Source organism: Rhipicephalus sanguineus, chromosome 5, assembly GCF_013339695.2.
Source record: "Rhipicephalus sanguineus isolate Rsan-2018 chromosome 5, BIME_Rsan_1.4, whole genome shotgun sequence".
Lineage (NCBI taxonomy): Eukaryota > Metazoa > Arthropoda > Arachnida > Ixodida > Ixodidae > Rhipicephalus > Rhipicephalus sanguineus.
In genome coordinates this window covers 106,153,970-106,164,582 of record NC_051180.1, presented here as the reverse complement: position 1 = coordinate 106,164,582, position 10,613 = coordinate 106,153,970, and the positions used below count along the sequence as shown (strand labels likewise).

General features: G+C 47.1%; 1 protein-coding gene across 1 annotated transcript; it reads left to right on the top strand.

Annotated features, from left to right (window-relative positions):
* Positions 1-3,071: 3,071 nt before the first annotated feature.
* Positions 3,072-5,389, top strand: LOC119394088 (uncharacterized). Its single transcript, XM_037661319.2, has one exon. It carries the CDS (start codon positions 3,271-3,273, stop codon positions 3,910-3,912), a length of 642 nt encoding a protein of 213 aa, XP_037517247.1. The 5' UTR covers positions 3,072-3,270; the 3' UTR covers positions 3,913-5,389.
* Positions 5,390-10,613: the final 5,224 nt, after the last annotated feature.

Genomic DNA, 10,613 nt, shown 5'->3' with positions numbered 1-10,613 from the left:
AATATTCTAAATTTGTCTTCTAAATCAACAGTATGTGTTCTAGTAAGGGGCCACATTCAACAAGAGCTTCTTTGGCTCATTAGCGATGTTTTTGTCAAAATCTTGCTTCGGTGCGATTAGTGTTTATCACCAAAGGAACGAAACAAACAAAGCTTATTACTGTAGGCGTAATGTTCTAAATGAATTTCCCTCGTTAGATAATTCAAAACGAAACAGTTTGCTGCTAAACGAAAGATGCAGCCACCTGAGTCTTTCGGAGGATGATTTCCTACAGCGGTGGTTCTTTTTCAGCTGCTTTTGTTTGCAAGAACCGCAACGCCGACGAAGCGTCATAGTGATGTCATGGTGTCATTTTTTTCTCACCCATGACACAGCGTTATTTCGACAGGTCCGGTTTGTCAAATTAAGCGCTGCCTGTTTCTGGACTCGTCTCGCTCAGAAAAATTTCCCATCTTTGCGCGTCGCACGAGCAATTCATTCTCGTGTCACTGTGAAGCACGCACAGGTATAGTACGTAACTCGTCTTTGTTTACGCTACAAATGCCGCATCTATCACCGTTGCGACGTAGACTGTCAGATATGGGCCTGGAAAAGGTTACGGTTGATTTCCCAAGGCCAACAGAGTAGAAGCATGCTTCGTTGCAATGTTTGCTTTATTTTTTTCTCTCTTTCTATCTCTCTCTCTCTCCCACTCCGGACTTGCGCGTAGAAGTGTCCCAAGAAGCGCAGGAAAAATCCTCAAACAGGATATAGAGTGCTCACGGGTTTAAAACAAGACATCGGTGCTTTTTAATATAACGACTGCTCGTCCCACGTCATGTCGCTGTAACTCTGGCCATTAAAGGTAGTGCCGGCTCTGGTGTAAGCGTTCTAGTCACAATTACGCCGATATGACGTCAACTGTAGACGCTGGAAAAGATAGTATACGTCTATTACGAAGCCCTAAATTTCTGGATTTTAATGCTTGAGTGCTGCTCTTAACATAACTTTCGATGATAAGAAATATAAGCAAAAGAACGCTGAGCATGGTTAAAATAACAGAGAGCTGAGCTAGTTGGTAAGTATTCATTCTGAAAAGACAGGGCGTGCAAACACGGACACAAGAAAGAAGTCAGGACACCACCAGTGTGGTTAACGTTGGCAGCGTATAGAGTAAAGGAGGGCGCTAGCGGCGCGTCACGGAATCACGTGGCGATACACGCGAAATCTTCCACTATAACTGAGCGCCGTTTACGTTCTGTGAAGGTAAGAATGGGACAATATATTCGAGTTTCGTGCGAAGCTTGAAAAGAAACCAACTGCGTGGAGGGAATGCACAAAAAGCAGAACTGAATTTATCTTCTGGAACTCGCGCAATATATCAGAAACTCGCTAGCAATCACGCACCCACGTGTATATCCAAGATCCAAACATATGTGAATGTGTTCCATCACACAGGCGGCATTCTGCTCGTTCACCCACTTTTATTATCAATTATTGTTAAATTACCGTTAATTCCACCTGCGCTTTTTCGCGCTTCATTATCCGTTGGCTTTATGCGTGTGTGTATAAGTGTATAAGTGTGTGCTTTTATATAGGGAAACATAGGAAAGCAGCCTGTGTTAGAGCTGTCTATGCCAAGCTTCATGTGCCCGTAACTAACAAAAAAATAATAATAATAAGTGAGACCACTTGTTCCTCTTATTTTCCTACTTTCCCAAATACGAACCTATTGTCTGAAAGAAGTTACGGTAATCTCAGCACGCCACTATCAGCAAGAGCTGTTAGTTCTGCGAACAGTTGTACCAGGACGGCGGTGTCTAATGATCAATGACGGCGTCTGTATAGTATCGATGCTTTGCATCATTTCATCGTTAGTATGCCAGGCTTCCGCAAACCTGCATCGCTATCACATGTTATATGTTAATGTAACGACTGCGCGAGCTGACGAAGAGCACGCCGTCATTTAGTGCGGCAGGTATCGTGCACGGTAAACAAGAAGAGACAGGATGACAGCCAAGCAAGACGACACTCTCTTTAAGCCGTTGCTACAGATCAGTGGTTACGCATGCGTAGGTCCATGATCGTCGTTGGCAGAGCTTTCGAACTTTTCTGACGTCTGTGGACACCGCTGGCGCTTCCATATCAGCGAAAAAAAAATGCTCAATTTATGTTTGATAACCATTCATGCGAATGCGACAGATATTCATTACGTTGTGTATCAGTATCATACGGTTCAAGGTGCATTATGACAGATTCATAAGTTAGTATCTTTATTATGACTATAAGTAGGCGCCCAGCGAAGGATGTAAATAGTTCACTGCCTATAACAGATACTAGAGGAAAACGTGTCAGATACATCCTCCCAATGTTATATTTTTTATTGCTCTGTTACGTTACTTTTAACTTCATCTGTTAAAGCCGTGTTGTTAGTGAAGAGCGTAATGCAGTTACATAACCGTTCTTATCTTTTTATTAATATTCTTTTTTTACTTTGCGGGTATCATTATGTAGTCGTCAACATCACATTAGTAGTGTCCTTGGTTTCCACCATAGTGAAATGACAAGTTTTTATGTCGCATTTTCCGCTATAACTTTAATTCCGTTTAGTACTATTCGTTAATCGAAAGCATTGGTTTACGAGGTCATTGTACCGAAGCGATTAAGGATTCGTGCTGTCCTATTTACATGGTACAGTGAATCGCCACGTTATCATTCATCGCTGAGTAGATTCGCGCTTCGCTTTTGCCACAGGGGAGTCCTCAGGCCGAACCATTGCGCACCCATCCGAAGGCAGGAAACATTCCAGCGATTTCGCACATCATAGCTGCTAAGAGAGAGGAGGCATTATGCAATTCGCTTCAGACAGGAAAACTGCTGACGTAACGACTGTCGTCTCACAGAGGTAAAGGCCCGCGGGGGCATTCTCGTCAAAACAAAAGAGCCCGCAGCGAAAAAGCCCAGCCTTCGCCGCCGTGCGCGATAGTTGGCGAAGAGGAAAGGAACGTGAAAGAGAGGGTAGAGCGAGCGGATGGAGAGAAGGAGTGATGCGGAGAAGAAGCAAGCGTCGTCACGCGCTTGTCTCAAACCGGAACCACGCAGAGCGCCGCCGCCGCCGCCGGTCCAGCAGCAGCAGCGCAGCTAGTCGCCGAATCGGTTCAGGCCGACCCCAACAAACCGACGCGGACGGCGCAACGCGGCAGCGGCACAGAAGCGCGCCACCGTCAAAGGCGGGAGTAGGGTCCTCGCTCGCGTGCGGCCGGTTGGCGTGTTCCCCGGACAAGCGTCACCATGGAGGGCTTCCCGAACGACGAGGTGACCCTGCCCGGCTGCTTCGTGGTCAAGTACCTGGGCGTGCAGGACGCCACCGGACTGTGGGGACTGAAGCACACGCGGCGAGCCGTCGACGACCTCGTGGCTGCCGCCAAGAGCGGCAAGCTCACGAGCGCCCACATGCCCATGGTCAAGCTCGAGGTGTCCGAGAAAGGCGTCACCCTCATCGAGCTCGGCGCCGGGGCAGTTTCCGGTCGGTCCACGGGTGCCAACAACCGCGTCAAGCCCGTCCCGTACCCGACGTCGGTGGGTGTGAACGGCGTCGGCGGAGCGCCCGTGTCGTGTGTGTATCCCATCGAGTGCATCTCGTACGGCGTCCAAGACGTGAGCTACAGCAAGGTGGTGGCCATGATAGTGGTGCGCGAGTCTGCGTCCGCGTCGCTGCACCACCTGCACGAGCACCCGTTCCGCTGTCACGCGTTCGTGTGCGAAAGCAAGGCGGTAGCCAAGCGGCTCACGCTCACGCTGGCCGCCGCCTTCCGCGAGTTCAGCAAGATGGTCAAGAGCACAAGGACCCGGGAGCTGTACACCAAGAAGTTCGCCATCGACCTGCGCGGCGAAGAGGACGGCGAATGCGTGCCGGAGGATTCTGAAGCGTAGCTGTGCATCTTTTCCGTCGCAGTTGGGGAAGTTATACGACTGCAAAGACCGTTACGTGCGTGTGCCGACAATGCCATTTAATTTAACCTATTCCTATGCTTCTGCGTTCGCGTCAGGCACGGCCTCATAACATTAGGCACCTAGTTGATGTTACTTTTCCTAAAACTTTGTTCCACCTGTGCCTTCACCACTTTCTTACGTAAGCTAATGACGAGTAGAGGGCAGTCAACTGGTATTTCAGCTTAGGCTGGACGTTGCACTGCGTGTGTCAACCATGCACGAGCCACGCGCTTGTGCCTTTAAATGTTGCCCGTTTTGCGTTTTCGCGTTCTGGCTGGCATTTAGCTGCGCGTTTAGCGAGCCTTTTATTAGGACGTCAAAACGTTGACCGCCTTACGCTACGCTGCTCCAAGCTTAGACGTATATTTTCCTGCCTCTAAAGTTTCTTTTTCTTGTTCCTGCGCCAGTGTTACGCGAGTTAATAGCACGCACGTGCCCCACTGTCATTGAACGTTGAAACGAGTTCGAGGCGTGAACAGCAATCTAAGTCACTTGTTTTTCTGCTGAAGAAGGAAAAGGAACGAAGACTACTAACCTTGCGCGTGCCATGGGTCGTGGTAAATATTTCAGCGAGAAACTCGAACGCAGTTATTGCGAGGTTCGTTCAAAGGCCGCCGCTCGCACTGACTTGGATATCAACCAAGCCTGCGCGACACGCAGTCGACCGCACTCCGGTGGTTCGGTTGCCCCAATATTTCTTGCTCGTTCGTCGGTGGCGTTGTAAGAAATACCTTATTGCCGGCTCGCAATTTGGCCGCCAATCAGGGCGTAACTGCCGAAACGCGCTGTAATTAACGCTTTCCTGCCCGTTTGCAACATTCTGCTGTTTTTTTCCAAGCCGCATACGGTCATGACAGAAGGGTTGCTGAACTGACGCTGCTTCTTGTTTGCGTGTGTTTCTTGCTAATCAGTGTTACAGACTGACTTCAAAATATCCCCATTTTTCACCGAGGAATTTATTGGCGAACGCGCAACTTTTGGAACTCGGGCCTCAAAATTATCGATACGTGAGAGAGTGCCTTGGAACAGTCGTGTGTACAGTGGTTGCCGTGTCGTTCTACTGCCGTTTTGTTCGTTGTGCAGTGAAAAAAGTGTTTCAGTGAGTGACTCTAAGACCAGCAAGTTTTTTTTTTCTCCAAAACTTTGTCCGAGGTGCCAAGCGCTGTGCGTGAGGACACCGTCTCACGAGTTGTAGCCAGGCAGTGCCCGCAGGATAGTCCCACGATTTTTCACGCGCCGATTACATTTGCGAACTTGTATAGACGAACTGTTTGTTGTAAATATGTTCGCGTTGCCATTACTGTACATATACGACATGCGCGAAGTTGTGTTCCTTTTGTGCCTTCTTTTTTCACCTGTAATATAGATTTATGCCGAGTTGTACAAATTGCCTGCCTCAGTCGTCCTTTATAGTATAGTCAGTAGGGGTGTGCGAATATTTAAAAAATTCGAATGACGAATCGAATAGCATTCGATTCGGCACTCGGATCGAATAGGGCAGATTAGAAAAACCGAATACTTTTAGAATATTTTTCGGATAATAAGCACCGTTAAAAAAATCTCAGAGGAACTAAACTATGGAACAGAGAGACGTAACGTTTCTTGTTTTAATTGTAGATTTACAAAGATACATGCAGCCCAAGGTGGTACTAGACTATCCACGATATATTGACCACAGGATGAAGGCGTTTTGGCTTAAAACGCCGGTGTCGCCGAAGCGACCGAATAATCAATCCGCTATCTTCACCATGGCATTCATGATGACGTTGACTCATGAATATTGTTTAATATTTATATACGAGTTTTACTCAACATCTGTTCGCAAAGTGCCCCGTTGAATACGTATTCGATTCGGTTCGAAATTTCACTATTCGCACACCCCTAATAGTCAACCTTTAGTTAAACACTATGTAGGACGGTATACAAAGCCTCTGCTTTATAGCGTTCTGCAGTTTATTATTACAAGGCCGCAGTTTTCATTCCAGGAGGCGTCATGAAGGTGCATTGCCGTCGATAACAAGCTGCGATCGTACCTAAGGTAACTGTCCGCAACAATTCGCATTACTTTTCTGTTCCTTAGTTCTGCACTTATCGCGGTGCTCGGCTACCGACCCAAAGGTCGCAGGTTCGATCCCGGCCGCGGCGGTCGCATTTCAATGGAGGCGAAATGCTAGGGCCCGTGTGCTGTGTGATGTCAGTGCACGTTAAACAACACCAGATGGTCGAAATTTCCAGAGCCCTCCACTACGGTGTGCCTCATGACCATACCGTGGTTTCGGCTTGTAAAACAACCCCAGATATATTGCCCTTCTTATGATTTGCTCGGATGCAGCCATTATCGACGGCATCAATCCGTTGCAGCGCTCGTCACGACGCTTAAAGAAACAAACGAAAATTCGCAAAATGCGCTTCCTGGTCCAGCAGTGTGGTTCGTGCCAGAAAGAAAATAGAAGTGGGAGCAAAATTTGCAATTTTCAGGTATGGTCCAAGCACAAGAGAGCTAGAGGAAAAGAAAACTTAGCTAAATGTTGAAAGGCAAGGTATTAAGTCTTGCATATTAGATTTTTACAGGCGATCAATTTGCAAGTCTCGAAACCATACTAAAATATTGCTCTTTGGCATCTTTCGCGTGGCAGGGCTTCACGATGCAACGAGAGCTAGTCGTTATGGTTTCGTGCCGCAGCCTGAGATAATGCCAGATAGCGGTCGTTGCTTTCGAAGCAAGATAAACACCTTTTCTTTCGGTCACGACTGAAGTGGGTCGGCGAAGAGCTCGTGTTGGTGTAGGAAAGAGATAATGCCCGTCAAGGTATACATACGCTGGAGCGAATGGGTTTCTCGGAATGGACTATGGATTTGGTTGCCGTCGCTGTTATTGCATCTATAGAACATAACGTGCGCACGTGCAGGCAGCAGGGAGGTTGAAGTCCTTTTCGCAATCCCCGAGTTGCATGATCTGTCCCAGTTGCTCGGACAGAAAGGATAAGAAACGCGGTCGAATCCTGAAACGAAATTGCTCACTCAGAATTGCAATCCGAATGCGTAACCAAGGGCGACCACCGTAGGTGATAAAGTTCGTTGGAAAGACTTTGCTGCGTAGGTTTCTTCGGGGAACGAAAATGACTCGACAGCGGGAAAGCATTGGCGCGTGCACGCAATGTATAGCGCGATCTATTCTGGTTTGCTTTACTTTGTACAGTGCGTGCTTTGCATGTGAAACGCGACAGCCCATACCAAATGACGGTGGTGGCTCTTTTTTTTTTCGTCAACGATGAGGTTGAAGATACTGAGCTAGCTCACTATGGTATACAATTGCAGCACGAACCTTGGTCCGTCATTGTGACAATAACAGACCTCCGCGAGATCACAATGCTCAATCAGAACAGTCCCGGTCGCTGTGCAGGTTGATTACCGCGTTTTATTTTCCGAGCAGCATTGTACCTAAACATTCTTGAAAAATTCACGTCACTTTTCTATAAAGGGTAATCTGGCTATCTGGCCACTTTCGTAGTTCGATTCCGAAAGCAGTCCAGTCCGAAGTCTAAAATGTGGCCCATTCCCGTGTGTTCCACTGTTCTTCAGTGAACCTGGAGCCATCTTGGTTCCCTGGCTATCCTGACAGCAGCGAACACAATGCGCTGAACGTTGGATCAGTTCGTAACGCGTCTCAAAAGCATGAGCCGTTCGCTACAGCACGGCCACATGATTCATATAAGAACCATTATCTTCCAACCCACGCGTGCTTCGCATTACGCAGATCCAAAGTTGAATTGAGCTTGCTTACGAGGGGCTCGGCCTCTCGGTCCCCACGTGTGAGCGGCCCGCGACACAGTGATCATGTTTTGGAGGACCAAGTAAAAGTTTATCCAATCCAATCCAATCGTTACAACGTTTAACAAGTGCCGTTATTGTTTGCATTGGCGACTGCAGTCGACCTTTAGTGCATTTTCAGATACACTTTCTTTTCTATGTAAGTCGTAATGTATTTTGTGAATGTTGACAGGTTCAACCTGTTCACTAGTATATGCGACGCTACTTGTCGCTGCTTGTCTTAGTAGTTTGACGACTAATATGTTGGACTGCTACGCTTGAGGGCGCTGGTTCGGTTACTGGCCACGGCGGCAGCAATTCGATGCGGTGAAATTCAAAAAAAAAAAAAAGTCCGTGTATTTAGGTTGAAGTGTACATTAAGTAACCCCAGGTTGTCATAACTAACCACGAGCCCCCGCTACGGCGTTCCTTATAATCATATTGCGGTTTTTGCGCGTCAAACGCCACAAATACATGTTTTACTTGTCGCTGCACAGGCCTGGATGCAAGCGTATCGTTCAGTAAATGTCAAGCGTTTACGATTACAGCGGCATGAAACTTCAAACGTGCCTCAGCTTTGAAGTGCTAGGAATTCATACTTTGATGCTCGCTACCATCGTTTGTGGTTAGGTAGTGGCCAGCTTGGTTGAAAGAAAAGTGCCGTATGGGCGTCGTGCGCGATGTTATCTCTGAAGTTATAGTATCCACATGTTTGGTTTCCAAGCCTTCACTCGCACCGCAATGTGCAGGAAAGTGAACGAACTAACTGCGACGCCTGGTAGCTCGTGACGCGTATACTCCTACGTAATGGACGTATCACGTTGTTGCATGCGGAGCAACAAGTCCCAGTGCCGAAACTCTAGGTGCCGGCTGATCGCGCTAGCAAACACCCTCCATCAAATTACTCTGAAAGCAAACATGTTTGTATCCATTGTATACTATAGCGACACAGCTCCCCCAACGTTTTATACTGGCGCCTTCATTTTTGGTGTTCTTTCGAACTTCACTTTCGTTTTACAAGTTTTGAATGGTATCCTTTCTACGTATATACAGACAGCAGAATTGTGAATGTACAGGCTGTTTAACATTTAGGGAAAATCTCAGAGCACGTTGCAAAGCGCTCAGACTTTTACCCTATGTGTGAAACAGCCTGTACATGTCACTTCCGTTTTTTTACACTTTAATTGTCAGCATTTTCTGTAGCCAATTTTCAAAGCCACATTCTGTGTGCTTCAGAGCGTTCTGGAATGATATATATATAGCGTAGCCAAATAATTGTCAGGACTACGTGGCATTACGTAGTACGGCTTCATCTTCACTTCTGATACCCTATTTATTTGCTGTTATTTCTTTCTAACTTCGTTCACAGTGTGGCCAAGAAGATGTGTGCGCCTTTCTGACAGGGCCGGCTACTCTTAATTCATGGATGTCTTACAATGAATGCAGTTTTAAACAAGCGCTGATAAAAGAATACGGGGGAAATAGCTCTTGTTTGAGTCAAATTATTTTAAAATTGCGTATCAGCAAGCGCCTGGACAGGTCACTGTCAAACGTGTCCCCGGCCAGCTACAGTTTTCGGAGCACGGAACATGAGTTTCGGGCCATCGCACCCGCTCATAGAATAAGAATGTTCAGCGTACATTTTAACGTGATGACCTCAAGCCGACACGATATCACAAAATAAAGGGTGAGTGTCCAATCTGACAGGCCACATGTCACATTTTCTTCCCTGTCTTCAATGCGTCCATAACCCTTGTGTTCGTGGTCGTGGACACGTATTTTGCGCTTTCTGATGTATATGACAAAAAAGGTATTGCACAAAAAATAACGAACCTGTATTCCGAGGCTTGACGATGCTCGCCCTCTCCCTCTACATTTTCAGTGTTGATGAAGTACGAAAATTGTCCTAGCACAGAGAGCTCCACGTGAACAAAGCTATTCTGCAATCTTGGTACACAGTAATTCCCATTAAGCACATTTAGTGCAGACTATAGGGCATTTATATCGGTTTACCTGACCCCTTAGAGCAAGCGTGGGCAATGTGGTCGGTTCTTTATAATTTTTGCAACACAAAACATTTAATGAAATCAAGATTGCGCTTTGATTAGTGCCTAGCCAAAGGGAAATAAAAGAAAAAAAATACAGGAAGCAGTAGCGCACCGCTAAGGCTGGCTTCAGACACTAACTGTGTGATCAGTATTCAGACGCATATGGAAGCCGCCTGGCCTATAGGGCACGCATGCAGTGCACGCATTGAGGTCATTATTATTTTGCCGCTACTTCTCGCTCTGCCAACAATGGCAACAACACCAAGACCGAAACGCACCACCAACCAGTTCCTGCGCCGCATTTCCTGCATCGTTTCTTTTTTATTTCTCCGCACTTATATTACTGCAACTTTGGGAAAGTGGTTTCAACTGCAAGATCGACACTGCAGGGTAGAATACAAGCTCTCCCGATCGTTGAGAGAGTGATTAAGAGTTGAGAGAACGCGCGACCATACCGACTCGCATTTACGTTTTTGTTTACTTTGGTTCGTTGACCCACAAGCGCGGCTTACGCGTATCTCGAAATCTTATAGTCCTACTGGCACGCTAATGGCCGAGTCGACCCCACGGGTTTCGAGATGTCCATATATATATATATATATATATATATATATATATATAATGCGCGCGCCACGGGACGATGGCGCGTGATTAATGAGTTGCAGGCATTGCGTCGAACCGGGAAGTACCGTGTGGCGCACACACAACACACACGCATACAGTGACAGCGAAGTGGGCCTCCGTCATTGCGTAAGCGGCCCGGCCACCCTACAAGGCGCGAGA